The sequence below is a fragment of the Aquarana catesbeiana genome, linkage group LG03 (genome assembly GCF_042186555.1).
Source record: "Aquarana catesbeiana isolate 2022-GZ linkage group LG03, ASM4218655v1, whole genome shotgun sequence".
Classification (NCBI taxonomy): domain Eukaryota; kingdom Metazoa; phylum Chordata; class Amphibia; order Anura; family Ranidae; genus Aquarana; species Aquarana catesbeiana.
The window spans coordinates 271244750-271261070 of NC_133326.1; the positions used below are offsets into that span (position 1 = coordinate 271244750).

Consider the following 16321-nt stretch of genomic DNA (forward strand, 5'->3'; position numbering starts at 1 on the left):
AAAAATAACTTAAAAAAAAAAATGGAGTGTCTGCTTTCCAAAATGGGGTCATTTTGAGAGCGTTTCCATTGTCCTGGTGCTCCAGGGCCTTCCAAATTGTAATAGGTGGTTGAGAAATGAGATGTGTAATTTATGCTTGTGGAACGCTTGAAGGTGCTACTTCACTGGTGGGCCTCTGTATGTGGCCAGGCTGTGTAAAAGTCTCACACATGTGGTATCGCTATACTCAGGAGTAGCAGAATGTATTTTGGGGTGCCATTTTTGCTATGTGTTGGAAATATCTTAAAAATAGACAACTTTGTGGAAAAAAAAAATGCGTTTTCATTTTTTTCCCACATTTTCCAAAAACTTCTGGAAAAAAAATGAACAGTTCAAAAGACTCATTATGCCTCATAGATTATACGTTGGGGTGTCTGTTTTCCAAAATGGGGTCATTTTGTGGGAGCTTCCATTGTCCTGGGGCTCCAGGGCCTTCAAAACTGTAATAGGTGGTTGAGAAATGAGATGTGTCATTTATGCTTGTAGAATGCCTGAAGGCGCTACTTCCCTGGCGGGCCTCTGTATGTGGCCAGGCTGTGTAAAAGTCTCACACATGTGGTATCGCCATACTCAGGAGGAGTAGCAGAATGTCTTTTGGGGTATCATTATTGCTATGTACATGATACGTGTTGGAAATATCTTAAAAATGGACAACTTTGTGGAAAAAAAAAAAAATGCGTTTTCATTTTTTTCCCCACATATTCCAAAAACTTCTGGAAAAAAATGAACAGTTCAAAAGACTCATTATGCCTCATAGATTATACATTGAGTATCTGCTTTCCAAAATGGGGTCATTTTGTGGCTATTTGTACTTCCCTGGCTTGTTAGTGTCTCAAGAAATTAGACAGGTCTTCAGTACATCAGGTGTGATCAATTTTCAATGATTTGCACCATAGCTTGTAGACTCTATAACTTTCACAAAAACCAAATAAAATACACTAATTAGGGTTATTTTACCAAAGATATGAAGTCGTATAAATTTTGGCCAAAATTTATGAAGAAATATTACTAATTTGCAAAATTTTATGACAGAAACAAAGAAAAAAGGCATTTTTCACCAAATTTTCAGTCTTTTTTTATTTATAGCACAAAAAATAAAAAACCCACTAGTGATTAAATACCAACAAAAGAAAGCTCTATTTGTGTGAAAAAAAAGGACGCAAATTTAATTTGGGTACAGTGTTGCATGACTGAGTAATTGTCATTCAAAGTGTGAGAGCGCTGAAAGCTGAAAATTGGTCTGGGCAGGAAGGGGGTGAAGTGCCCTGTAGGCAAGTGGTTAAAGATTTGGAATAACTGTCTAGAAATGACCTGGCTATGTTTTGTAAAGACTCTAGGGTTTAAGGCACCTGGTCCTGGCAATTTGTTCACATTAAGTTTTTTCCAGGCTATTTTGAACACTGGCTTCTGTTAGCCACAAGGGCACACTCCTTGCTCTGTTGCCAATACCGTCTTGTCTATTATGCCCCTCCTTTTCCATAGTAAAAACTAAAAAGAATGTATTTAATACAGTTCCTTGTCACTTGTAACCAACTTCCCTTGATCATCCTTTATGGTGCCAATATGCTCTGACTTTGCTTTATTTACTATTATAATAAACCGGTAATATTAAAAAAAAATGTTTGGATTTTTGTTACTCTCCTCTACCACGTGGATAGTTTTTTTTTTCCCTCTTTTACACTTGAATTTAGCCACCCAAGTTTAGCCTTAGTTATTTTATATTTGTTGCCCATTGGAATACAGGTTAATGCCATTACCTAAAATGTTCTTCAAAACACTCCAGCTTGTCCTCTGTGGTTTTTTTTTTCTAGAACATGTTCCCATTTAATGACATGCAGTATGGAGCTCAGTTTGCCCTCTTGCAATTAAATGCACTTGTCCTAACCTCGTGTTTGCTTTTCAAGCGCTTTACAGTGAACATAATTACCCTGTGATTGCTGTTTCCTAAGGTATTTCTTACTTCCACATCCGCTATTAGCTCTAGGTAGTATGCGATCTAGAAGAGCCTTGTTGCTAGTTGGGGCATCCACCAACTGACACAAAATTGTTCCTCAAGACATTTCAGAAGTGCCAAGCCTTAGAAGAGTGAGCAGTGCTATCTGCCCCCATGATGATTATATCGTCTTGCCTCACCGCCGTTTCTAACTGTGAAAGTAGATTGGTTTCCTTTTCATCCTTGAGGGTAGGAGGCCTGTAGCATACCCCACCATTTCCCATTTGATTCTTCTCTTTGAAGTTCCAGCCACAAGTCCACTCCTTCTATTGCTGTTAGTAATTTACTGTCATCTCTCATGTTCACTGTCAAATCACTCTTGATGTACACGCACACCCCTCCCCCTCTTCTACCTACCCTTTCCCTTTGAAATAGGCAGTACTCCTGTAGAGTTGCAAGCTAGTCACGTGTACTGTCAGACCAAATCTGTTACTCCCACAAAGTCAAAATCATCATACATCAGTAGTTCCCGGTTCCTCCATTTTGTTCAGACTGCTAGCATTAGAGAACATGCCTTTTAGTTTTGTACAGCCACATATTCAGTTCAGCTATGTACATCCAAAGATTGAACCTTTAATCACAATCTGTTGGCTGCAGTAGAAGCCATGAGCTTTTGTGTTTTGTTCAGCCACCTTCTGGCTTCAAAGTGAAAATGATGCAGCAGCTTCGTAGCAGCCAGTCACTTTCACAGAGTCGGCAGCGCGATGCCTCCTTCCATAGTTCCCAGGCTGTCACACATGCACACCCTGGGCTTGCGGATGTAAACCACAGTCGCACCACACATGTGACATACTGTCACAAATGTCAGAATGAGAACAATTTGAGCACAGGAGCTCCTTAGTAAACTGATGAGCTGTAAAAGCTTTTAAATCATCACCTATGGTGATCTTTGGGCACCATAGTTTTTGGCAATATCACGGGCACATGCAATTTTAAGACATGGAATTTTTGAAAATCTATTTACTCAATGCAACCTTATCTTTTATATTTTACCAAAAATGGGATTATAAATATTAGATTTTTTACTAAAAATTCGCATTCAATAAACAGTTGCACAAAAATCATGTGACAAAAATTTTTGCAACTATTACCGTTTTATTCTACAGGGCCTCTGCTTTCAGAAAATAGATAATGTTCTAGCTAGGGGTTTAAGTAATTTTATTGCTAAAAATAATGGTTAATGTTTTGTCCCTGCTTGTTCCAAGGCTGCAGTAGGCTTTTGCCAGTCCACGTGTTGGTTTTTTAGGTCCTCCAGTTAAATTGGCCAGTCACACTTTGACATTCATTCACTAGCTGGAAAAGCTTCTTCCGATTCTCCTCCCCCCACCCCCGTTTTCCAGGAACCCAAAACCCTCCTTCCTGCATCATTTCCTCAGCCTAATCTCCTGCTGCCTCTCTGGAGTGGTTTGGAATATAGGCAGCATTTTTTAGAATATCAGCCTAGAAGTCCTTTTCTTCATTATAGCTCCTAAGTCACTGAAACCTTTTTTTAGGACGCTTCATCTTCCTCTAACTTTGTCATTGGTACCAATATGTACCATGACAGCTGGGTCCTCTCCAGCCCCACCCAACAATCTGTCCATCCGATACACGATGCACCATACCCAAGCGGCCAGTAAACATAATACTGTTTGGAGACCCCCATCTATACCGAGCAGGCCATCCGTCAGCACCTGCTGGTTAATGTCCATACGCCTTTCCAGGCTGCTGATCCTTCGCAGTTTTGCCACCTGGTTCTCTAGATGCAAGGTCTGGATTTCCAGAGAAACTAGCTCACATCTCGCACAGCAGTAGTCGCCCTCAAATTGCTCTTCAAGGACTGTATACATGGAGTAAGAAGTGCACTGTGTCGCGTTACCGATCCTGTTATACATTCTACCCACTACCCTAACGGGGATAATCCAGGGGAAAAAAATTGAATGATAATATATAAATAAAAAAAAAAAAAAAAAAAAAAAAATAAAATATATATATATATATATATATATATATATATATATATATATATATATATATATATATATATATATATATATATATATATATATATATATATATATATATATATATAAAAATTAGCAGTTACCATCCTAATCTGAACAGTATCTGTTGTTACCTTAACTATTTGGGATCTCTTGCTTCCTGATAACACAACCCCGGAGTCCTCTTTTCCTGCTCCTGCCTTACTGATCACTATCCCCATGTCTTCTCCTGCTACCACAGGCTGATCACCAGGCCCTCATCATCCTCTCCTGCTTCCGCTCACTGATCACACACACCCGCAGCGACCTATTATCCTTTTCTTGCTTACTGGTCAGACGGCATCCTCTTCTCCTGCTTAGTATTGCATGCCCCAGTCAATCTCAATGCTTCAAGTTCTACACTATACTCACATACTCCTAGTTACTCCAAATTACTGACAGTACCCGTAGATACTTCAGATTACTTACAAGGAACCCAAGCTACTCTCAATACTCCAAGATAATCCAAAATTACTCACAGTACTCCAAGTTGCCCACGATGCCCCCAAGTTACCCCCTATGCTTACAATACTCCAAATTACTCGCAGCACTCCAGGCTACTCCAGATTATTCACAGCACTCTAAGTTACTCCAGGTCACTCACAATACTCCACAAACACTCACAGTACACAAAGTTACTCCAAAATAATTCACAGCACTCCCTCCAAGTTAGTAGCAATGCTTAGCTGAGAACACCCCTCCAGATTAAAGAAAAAAATGCCCATTACAACTCCTGGGGTGCATGGCATAATTATGGCCTAGGCCAGAAGCAACTGAAAAAAAAATTAAATCAAGTAAACCTTAGTACCATTGAAAGAGTTCAGTCCTACTTTAAGAATATGTAAATAGTTTAATGTCTATATTCCGAAAACAGGTGCACTTTAAAAGCTGGTTTACACCATTGACATTGAGCTGTGTTGATCAATTGTTTTCTATGTCCCTTTCCACACCATAGAGGTGTGTTGCAGTGCATCATGTTGGAATTTTGCCCTTCGATATGGGCTGCATATAAAAATAAAAAAAAATCCATCAATGCACATGTTTCTGTGCGTTTTATTGTGCACTGTGGTTTGAACAAGCCAAGACTTGAAACAAGTTGCACGTATCCTTCGGAATGTAAAGCTACTTGATTTACATCCTCATACTTCTGTTATTTAACCCCATTATGCACGCTAAGGCGCTGTTACACAACATGAGATGTCAGGCAGCTGGCTAGCCAACAACAGATTTCAGGTAACCTCTGGCCCTTAAGCAAAATTGTCAAGTTCAAATGTATATCTTTCATAATTAAGGTGCATGTTCAGATTCTTACATACGCCCAACCATGCCAGGTTTTCTTTAAAGCTGAGCTAAAGTCTTGCAGTAAAAAAACTGCTTGGCAGAGTTTTTCAGTAGAAGAGACATGCAAATTTCTTTTGCCAAAAATCTTTCCCCCTGGCTTCTAGAAGGTTTTTTTAATGTTTCTATGTACATTTAACAGCTCATGCATCATTAGAGTGCCAACTCATTCCTTCTATCAGTAGGGTGTCAAAAATGGAAACAGGAAATTAATTAACTCTTGTATGCATGAGCAAGAGTTACATTGCCAGTGGTTGAAGAGAAGCAAGACCCAAAGCAACAGTGGCAGGGGACAGAGCAGCAACTGGAGCCTGGACTGGGTACTGGTGGAGAAGGGTACTATAAGGCAAGTGAGCCATAATGTGCAAGCATGCTGTAAATACTTGCTCATTATGATAAATGACCACCTCCCACCAAGTGAATTTTAGTTCCACTGTAACTGCCCCATCTTGCTTTCACTGCAATTTAACTGCATGTTGCCAATCAAAAGGTTATGAATAGATGGATGACTCTTCCAGGTAAATATGTGTATTTGACAAAAATGACAATGGTCACTCACAAGCAGTCAAAACGCTTGAAGCTTTGAGACAGTCAATGCATACACTTATCATATATGAGAATTTTAATATGACGAATGAGTCTCAAAGCATGCTTCTTCCTGCAATATTTTAACAGTTTTGATCTCAAAAGCTTCCATAATTTGTTTCACACAAAACATGTAATAAACATTTAGTCTTCGTTCATGCTTTTTGGTGAAGGTAATTTCTTGGGATATCTGTGTGTGGTAATGTTCTCATCAATGCATTTTGCTCCCGCTGTTCCAATGGCATGGATTATATGTCATGAATCTCATCACACATTTGACCTACCAAAAATGCATTAAGAATTCTGCTCAAAAGTAAAATAACTGTCTCTAAATTTAACACGTTTTGCTCATTCATTAAACACATCTCATGACACTTTAGTGCTTTGTATGGAAAGAGTACAGCTGTATTATCAAAATTTATTTCAGTGCAGGAAAAATGAACAAGCATTAACTAATAAATAAACCACAATGTGGGCGCAACCCTCAAGTGCCAAGATGTCAATGGTGTTTAGCTTTCACTGTGCCTCTGGCCCTGCATCTATATGCAGACTGGTTTACAAGCTCAGCCATCCACTGGGAAGTTTAGCAAGGGTGATGGTCAGGCACACGTTTCCTAAAAGAGAACAGCAGAACTATTAGACAGAAAGACAGGCACAATCAAGGTAAAAACGTTACAGACAAGGAGAAATACAAAGTATTAAAACGTCATTCAAGCCTTCATTTCTTTATTCATAGCTCATCTTTTGAAAAGGTATGACAGGATTATAAACTGGACAAATTCCAGACAAGTATCTAAGCCCAAAAGCAACAGATTTTTTTTTTACCCTTCTAAAGCTACCTTTCATAAAGGTCTTTCAAAATTCAAACCTGAAGAGTAGTAAAAGAAACTAACATTATATAAATTATGAGCATAGCTGATACATTATTCTCATCAAATAACCACCTGTAAGAACGGTTTGCAATTTGTGGTTTTGCAGATTCTAAGTGCTTTAAAAGCAGCGGTCTCCAAACTACGGCCCTCCAGTTGTTCAGGAACTAAAATTCCTATCATGCCTAGTCAGGTCTGTGAATGTCAGTTTTACAATGCCTCATGGGAGGTGTAGTTCCACAACATCTGGAGGGCCGTACTTTGGAGATCCCTGCCTTAAAGCAGTGGTTATCAACCCTGTCCTCAGGGCCCACTAACAGGCCAGGTTTGCAAGATAACTGAAATACATCACAGGTGATATCATTTGCTGCTCAGTGATTGCAGTATTCTAGTCTGCATCTCCCCAAGGTAATACATATAACCTGGCCTGTTAGTGGGGGCTGAAGACAGGGTTGATGACCACTGCCTTAAAGGAGAAGTTCCCTTTTTTTGGAACATGTTACATGTTCCACCCATATTTAGGGTGGAACATGTAACATGTTCCAGCAGATGCAGCTATTCCCCCTCTCCCCTCCCCAGTGACAACGCCTACGTCATTCATTCACCGGTCCCCTGTGAATGGGAAACTACAAGTCCCGACAGTCTTTGCAGCTGTCTGCTTGTAGTTCTCAATGAAGCGCTGTGGTAGTTCATGCATTCTTCCTGTCAGTGAGTATCTGCTTGCCCCTATGAGGTACGAGCATACAAATACACTGACAGGCCTGCAGGAGTCCTGCATGGTACCAGCGATCTGCTGATTGCTGGTGCAATGCTTTACAGGGTCCCAAAACAAAAAATTGTAAATGCACATTTTTTACCTGCAAAAAAAATGTGCATTTGTTATTTTTTTGTTAAAAAGGTGAACTTGACAGTTCAGAATTAAAGGCCATCTACCAAGTTCTTTTGGAACTTCCTAGAATCATTTTACTAAAACGCACATTCATTGGATTTTCTTATCCACAGCCTGAGCTCTGCAGCCCCATGTGCACCAGAGGCATATCCACTTAATGTGATAAATGAGTTTGTGCCTGGAACACATGCAAGAATGATGTTTAGACATATTCTCCTCTACTCCTGCAAAGACATCAGCAAAGAAAAAAAAGCAAATCACCTAGGCCTAAATTGGTTATGGTTACACTTTTCAAATATAAACTAGTCTTTGCAGGAAGGTCATATACCACTAAATTCAAAAAGATTTAACAGTGGTTAGGCACTATAAAGTAATGATCACATTACTGCTTAGGGAAGGGTTTTGAGGTATCTGTATAAGTTTTCATGTATGCTTTATATCGGTTGCCTAACAATATTGTAACTTACTCAGATAAAGGCTGCATACACAATGTGTGAACTGACAATGAAGTGTCTGCTTAAAAGAGTAACTCCACTTTTGTTGGGGAAAAAAAAAAATCATTGCCTTTTGAGTCATCTGTGTGCGTTGCAGGGATTTTAAGAAACTTTGCAGATACCTTGTAATTCTGCATAACGGTTTGTGTTCATGTGCAAAGTGAATATGTATGGGAGTGATTTTAGAATTATCAATCAGCTGCTGCATCTGCAGGGTTCTAATGAGGAAAGTTGTAGGGTTTGCATCCCTTTAGACAGGATTTCCCTTTTAGATTAAATTTTTTTCTGGCAGGGGAACCTGATTTGCACCTAGTGTAAACTTTAGGGGAATTCAGTGAGCCAATCAAAGAAGCAGGAAGTGACATTTCGGGGGTGTTCTGTATACCATCTGTGTACAGAATGCTCCCAGGTTGCCATATTGCATTTTTCAGAAAGTTACAGTGCAGCAGATTATAAAGAAAAGGTTGTTTTTAATAACATGAAATTGACATATTGATATCTTTTACCTGGGGTTTAGTTATTCTCAGAGTATGGAATTCACCTACTCCTGCCAGCCTGGTAGATACTGTTAAACCGCTGAATTATCAATGTGCAATGGAAAAACGCCTCTCCTTCACAAATTTATCTTGTGATAAAGAACGCTCTAACTGGAATGTTTGGTTGCAAAATTCTAACTGTACTGCTAATGTATGACATTTGATGACGACTGTATTTTATTATGGAGCTCTCCTACAGCACCCCACTGACATAGCTACGTGCCTTTCACTGACTGGACTTACTCCTTCTCCCCCCTTCAACCCTCTCATGCTGCTCTCCCTATGCAATCCCTTTCTCCCCATTCTGGTGGTAATCCTAAACCTATAACCCTTTATCTTACGTACCCCCCCCTCCCCTCTTCAAACTAGTGTATTCCTTATTGATCCATGCACAATATATTGTTTTCATTCTTAAAAGCAAACTTCTGACACTTATGTGAAATGTTTTTCGCATCCCCTTTTTTACCCATAGAAATAACTGTACATTTATTATAAGCAGTCCCATGTGATGTCTGTGCCATTTATTTGTAAATCACCATATTAAATTTGTACCGCTACTTCTTTTAATAAAAAAACATTGAACATAAAAACAAAATAGTTTAAACACTTAAGCTGCATTCACACCTGAGCGTTTTCAGCTCGTAAAACGCCAGAAAAAAGGCTTGAAAAACACCCAACAAGCAAAATCCCATTCATTTAAATGGCCCCTGTCCACATCTTCGCATTTTGTAGCCTGAAGCAAAACCCTGAAGCTCAAAAAAGTACATGAGCTACTTTGTGGGCAGATTTCAGGCGTTTTTCTGCTTTTTACATTGGTGACCTTTTGACCTGTGCAAAATCGAGGTAAAAACGCGCAACTTTCTGCCTGAAAACTAAACGCTCAGGTGTGAATGTAGCCTTATAGGCTTCATAAACACTGGGAGTTTGCCCAGCTTTGCTGAATGCCTTTCTGCTGACAAAAGATAAGCAGTGTAAAAAACACATCTTGCAAATGTGTATAGGCACTCTCAAATGTGCCAAGCGTTTTAAAGTTCATTTCATTGTCCACAATATTACATTTATTCTAGCCATTAAAATGAATTGCTCAAATGATAAACGTGCCTAGCTTTTAGGCATGTTTACATGCGTTTTTGCTGAAACACTCCTCTTGAGCACGCAAGTGATTTTTTTTTCAGCCTCTAAATGCATGTGAACACCTATGTGTGCATGGACACATGGTCTAACAAAGAGGCATTTAGAGGTAGAAAAAAAATACCAAATGCTAGTAAAAAGGGGTGTTTTTTGGCATCTGGTGTGCATGAGGCATGCTTTATTCCTCAGGTCTTCCAGCCTGTTTTGGCTATTACCAAGGCAGCACTAAGAAGCTAAGTTGTGGAAGATAAACATGACAGGTATTGTATTGCTGAAGAAGAAAGTGGGGGGCGTTTGCATTCTCATCTAGTTTGAATACAGGGAGTCTCCATTCAAATTTTTTCCCTTTGCAAAATTGTAAAAACATTTGGAAATTGAAACTCAGGGGAGTCCAGTAGTTCAATATTGGTGGCCACAATCTGCTGTGTCTAGCACCAGGGAAGGCGATGGGGGATAAATCACTGCCTTATGTCAATCTCCAAGTAGAGCTTTTAATTTAGTTGAGGATGTCATTTCATTTTAAAATATGAAGATAAACTCAAGGCTACATATGCAGAAAAAGTGTTGCTACACAGCAATACACATCTGTTTATTCACTTCCACAACCATACATATTTTTGTAAATCTTTTCTTAACATCTTAGCATCTCTGTAACTACAGAAATGTTGATTTGGATGCTGCAAATATGCCTATAAAGAAGCATCCATGCTTACAGCAATTTTCTTTTGAAGAGTAGGACGTACAGATAAAAAAAAAAAAAAAAAGGTTTTGATCAAAATAGGAAATAGCAACAACTACATTTCCCGAATGAGTAAGGGGGACACAAAAAGTGAAAACAAAATCACACTAAAAAAGGTGCCATATATTAAAATAGCATAGTCATACACTACATTCCCTATAGTACATCTACCAAGAAAAATGATGGGTGATGGTGTAGCATTTTTTGGAAAAACCATCAGCAAGGATATTTGTCGACAATGTTCAAAGGAATAGGTAAATCTGTGACTATAAAATTTGATTTTTTTTTGTTACCTTGGTGCAGCTTTAATAATATTGTCTACACGTAGGATAACTTCAGCGGCTTCAGCAGCACTCAGCAAAACTTGTCTCTTCACCTGGAAGCTCTCTGTTACTCCCAGCTCTTCCATATCTCCAATGGTGCCATTTTTCATGTCTACAAAGTAATATAAAAGCACATATTCATATCTCTACAGCAATGTTTTAGTTCCCCACCTAAACTTGCACCCCTCACATACTGGTGACAGTAGTACATGGTTTTCAGTAAATTTTGTTTTGGATTTTTTTTGAGTGCATCCACTGGCACAAAAACATAATTTCACATGTAAAAAAGTTAACATGCAGAAAATTAGGTTACTATGATTCCAAATCTAAACTACAACACCTAAACCTAGGCACCTTAAAGAGATTCAGTCACCACTGGACTCATGCAAGAATTTTCCTAAAAGAGGTAGTATTTAAGAGTGGAAGTATTTAGTTTCTTTTTAGGTGCCTGCTGCAGGTACAGTGCATCCGGAAAGTATTCAGAGCGCTTCACTTTTTGTTATTTACAGCCATACTCCAAAATGGATTAAATTCATTATTTTCCTCAAAATTCTACAAACAATACCTCATAATGACAACGTGAAAGAAGTTTGTTTGAAATCTTTGCAAATTTAGTAAAAAGAAAAAAAATCCCATGTACATAAGTATATACAATCTTTGCTCAATACTTTGTTGAAACTCCTTTGGCACCAATTACAGCCTCAAGTCTTTTTGAGTATTATGCTACAAGCTTAGCACATGTATTTTTGGGCAGTTTCTACCATTCTTTGCAGGACCTCTCAAGCTTCATCAGGTTGAATTGGGAGCGTCGGTGCACAGCTATTTTCAGATCTTTCCGGAGATGTTCAATTGGGTTCAAGCCTGGGCCACTCAAGGACATTCACAGAGTTGTCCCGTAGCCACTGCTTTATGTTGGCTGTGTGCTTAGGGTTGTTGTCCTGTTGGAAGATGAACCTTCACCCCAGTCTGTGGGTCAAGAGCGCTCTGGAGCAGGTTTTCATCAAGGATATCTCTGTACATTGCTGCATTCACCTTTCCCTCGAGCCCAACTAATCTCCCAGTTCCTGCCACTGAAAAACATCTCCACGGCATGATGCTGCCACCAACATGTTTCTCATGGTCTGAGTGTCCTTCAGGTGCCTTTTGGCAAACTCCAGGCAGGCTGTCATGTGCCTTTTACTTAGGAGTGGCTTCCGTCTAGCCACTCTACAATACAGGTCTGATTGGTGGAGTACTGCAGAGATAGCTGTTCTTCTGGAAGGTTCTCCTCTCTCCACAGAGAAACTCTGGAGCTCTATCAGAGTGACCATTGGGTTCTTGGTCACCTCCCTAAGGCCCAACCGCTCAGCTTGGCCAGGCGGCCTGCTCTAGGAAGAGTCCTGGTGGTTCCAAACTTCTTCCATTTACGGATGATGGAGGCCACCGTGCTCATTGGGCTCTTCAATGCTGCAGAAATTTTCTGTACCCTTCCCCAGATCTGTGCCACAATACAATCCTGTCTCAAAGGTCTACATACAAATCCTTGGCATTCATGGTTTGGTTTGTGCTCTGACATGCACGGTTAACTGTGGGACCTTATATAAACAGGTGTGTGCCTTTCCAAATCATGTCCAATCAACTGAATTTAACATAGGTGGACTCCAATCAAGTTGTAGAAACATCTTAAGGATGATCATTGGAAACAGGATGCACCTTAGCTCAATTTTGAGTGCCATGGCAAAGGCTGTGAATACTTCTGTAAATGCGATTTTTTTTCATCTTTAATAAATTTGCAGAGATTTCAAACAAACTTCTTTCACGTTATCATTATGGGGTATTGTTTGTAGAATTTTGAGGAAAATAATGAATTTAATCAATTTTGGAATAAGGCTGTAGCATAACAAAATGTGGAAAAAGTAAAGCGCTGTGAATACTTTCCGAATGCACTGAATTTGCCATGTGCTAGTATGTACAGCATACTAGCACATTATGGCAGACTTACCTGCCAAAGAAGCCCACCAGCACTACGGTGTGATCAATCCAATTGATGTTATCGGCATTTGGCCGATGAGAGACTAAAGGCGCCGATAATGGCGCCGAAATCTCAAAGTTGCCGCGATTCTATCAAAATGTTATTTCATAGGACTCAAAAACTGCATTAAACACAGGTGCGTTATTGATGTGTTCTTGTTGCATTTTCATTGCATTTCAACGGGGAGGTGCATTTTTGGTGTGTTTTTTTAACTGAGCAAAAATGCAGCAAGCAGGAATTTTAACACCACAAGGGAAGCGCAACGGACCAGTGTGAAGACATACATGGAATGTAAAGGGATACATTTTTCTTGCGCTAAAAAGGTGGTCAACAAATCCATATAAATTTAAATTCATGATATTAAACTAAAAAGTTGAATATAATACAATTATATATATAAAAAAAATATATGTTTTAAAAAATCATTTTTGGTTTCGGTTTTCAGCCAAGTGCATCCTACATTTTCTGTTTTGGCACCAAAATTTCTATTCGGTGCACCCGGTCTTCCTTCCGGGTTTTGTCTTCAGCTGCTTGAATGGCTGGACTGCAATAATGTCACTCCCATGCATGCACACAGGAGTCACATCGACGTGGCACAGATCGGGTGCCGTAAATGTATGCTAAGCTGCGCATGTGTGGCTCAGTGTACATGATCGCTGACAGGCAGAAGGAAGCTTTTATGACAGAAGAGACCGACAGGGTCCCATCTGCCATAAATATTCTGCCTGTCAGAAATTTTCAAAATGTGGCTTGAGCCCCACTTTAAAAATTATCAAAAAGTTAATTAACCCTTATTTAGCTAAACTTTGGACCTCGGTCACTGGGTTTTGCGATTGCGTCTATAGTATTAATTTGAAATCAGCATGAGATGTTTCTAAGATCATTCAGAATTCATTGGCAGGTACATCCTCCTGATATGTTTCAAGTGGGTTTTACAGTCTAAACCCATTTAGAGTGAACAAAATCCCATTGACACAGGCCCTAATTCTGAGAAGGCCTCCAAGCTGATCCTGAAGAGTTCACCTGAAATCTTACAGCTACTGCTCTGATAATTGCATGTTCTAATGTTGGATTCTAGCACAAACCCAATTGTGACTGGATCTCTTTAACCCAACTGTTAAAAGTAAAGCTAAAGTCTGCCAACAGCTTCTTTCATTGCCCAAGCTGCTTAGATAGTGACAAGGTTCAAGAGTCTCTACAGCTAAAAACAGCAGAAGTTGAACTGAGCCTGTAGTGAGTGTAAGGTGAGCAAAGGAACAATTTTTATGGTTTTACTGGCTAACCGTTACAAGGGTGGATTAGCGGAGTTGTTAGTTTTCAGGTTCCTTTTAAAAACAACCTGAATATAAACTATCAATATATCTTTAAACCAGAATACTTTCTTAAACCCTTCCCCTAAAGTGACACCAACTCCTAAAACAATAAAATATCAAAATTATGGAAATAATTCAAAAAAGCCAATAGCACTCATATCACAAAAAACAAAAAAACTATTTAAAAAAACAAAAAACAAAAAAAAACACCACACACACACACACCACAATCCAAACAAGTTCCAAAATGAAAAGGAGCGGGACATACTCTTCAAAAAAAGGAATCAAGCAATAATGAACCTAGCATTACTAAAAAGGAAAAAGTTAAGGATTTTTTTTTTTTCCCCTTTTTAAAGCCCACCTCTGGGCAAAAATAAACCTGTGCCCACACTGCACGGGTCAACGTCTCATTTTGTCCAGGGGAGAGAAGAAAGCTGTTTACTCACTTGGTCCTCCACTGCACCGGCAAACAGCGCTCCTCCCAATCCAGTGGTGGACTGTTCCTAACATCTTCACATCCAGAGCAGGTCTATGGGCGCAATGACATCAGGAACGGTCCACCGCAGAAGACTTCGAAGGTACAGGAGCCAACGGGACCGGTCTTGTGCGGTGAGGACTGGAGGATTAGGTAAGTACATCCCCTAGACAAAAATGAGCAATTAACCCGTGCAGTACGGGTACAGCCCCACTGTATGGGGAAACTTTTATTTGTCCAGAGGTGGGCTTTAAGCACACAGGTCACATGGCTGGTTATACTGCTCCTTCCTAAGCAGTGTTAATTTTGTCGACTAAAACGTTTTAGTCGACTAAATGAATACTATTTTAGTCAACTAAAACTAAAACAACTGAGATGACTAAAATACGACTAAAACTAAAATGGCATTTTATAGTCAAAAGACTAAAATGGGACTAAAATTAAAATGGCATTTTAGTCAAAAGACTAAGACTAAAACTAAATTGAAATTTGACTTCAAAATGAACACTGGCCTTTAGTGCATGTTCATACCTCAATACCCTAAAAAATAACATATGAGATTTTTCACTCCAGCAGTATATAATGAGTTTGGAAATTGTAGAGAAATGTTAACGAATGCATTACAATTTAATTACAACCATTAGATTTCAGACGACTAAAGTGAGTTTTAGTCGGCTAAAATGTACTGGAGATTTTAATCGACTAAAAGGTAGGACATTTTAGTCGACTAAGATGTACTGGAGATTTAGTCGACTAAATACGACGAACTAAAACAATTGCAGAAAACTAAAATGGGACTAAAACTAAAAATGCCATTTTAGTCCTAAGACTAAAACTAAATCGAAATTTGCTGCCAAAATTAACACTGTTCCTAAGTAAACCTAAATGACACCTGTGCCTCAAGAAATGCAAAGGCTGCCATTATTGTCCTAAAAATGCTAGCACCTGGCCAGTCATGTCTGATCATCTGACTTTAGTCCTTTCTAGATCATGCATGCATGACCTGGAACGTACATGCAGTCAATGAAAACTCCTTTTCTAAATAATTGTTCTGCATCAGTGACTAACAAGATAGTAAGCAGTTTTAGAATCAGAGGTCTTGCAGTGAAAACCCTGTATTTCTCTTGGCACCGATTTTCTTTAAAATAAGTCTTTATTCAGGAGGTCTGTGCATACCGAGTCCATATGTCGACTTTCCTTCACTGTGAGCCGCTCTGAGCTGAGACACCAGGTCAGCACTGTCATAGCCGGCATTGTCTGCTATGATAGTTGGAAGCTTTAAAAAAAAAATGTAAAAAAAAAAATTGTGAGATTTTTATCTTGTACATAAATATTCACAAGCAACATTGATCACTCTTCTTAGATTCTAGAGCTTACCATTCTGAGAGCTATGGCAAAAGACTCCATAGCCAGAGATTCTTTGCCAGGGGTTCTTTTGGCCAGCTCTGTTACTACATGGGCCATCAGCATTTCAGAGCATCCTAAAAGATCACAAACAGAATGTTTACATACAAAAGAGCAGGACTGTACAAGCAGTTTGGGAATTAATAACTCAAATTAAATAC

The 16321-nt window shown here is 39.2% G+C and overlaps 1 protein-coding gene across 1 annotated transcript in view; it reads right to left on the bottom strand.

Moving 5' to 3' along the window:
* Positions 1–5897: 5897 nt before the first annotated feature.
* CCT2 (chaperonin containing TCP1 subunit 2) overlaps positions 5898–16321 on the bottom strand; it is a 51834-nt gene continuing 41410 nt past the window's right edge. Inside the window, exons 13-16 of the mRNA XM_073620060.1 lie at positions 16134–16237; positions 15933–16032; positions 10928–11069; positions 5898–6590 (exon numbers count right to left, since the gene is read on the bottom strand). Of these exons, the coding sequence (XP_073476161.1) occupies positions 6560–6590; positions 10928–11069; positions 15933–16032; positions 16134–16237 (377 nt within the window). The 3' untranslated portion in view covers positions 5898–6559. The remainder of the gene's footprint in view (positions 6591–10927; positions 11070–15932; positions 16033–16133; positions 16238–16321) is intronic.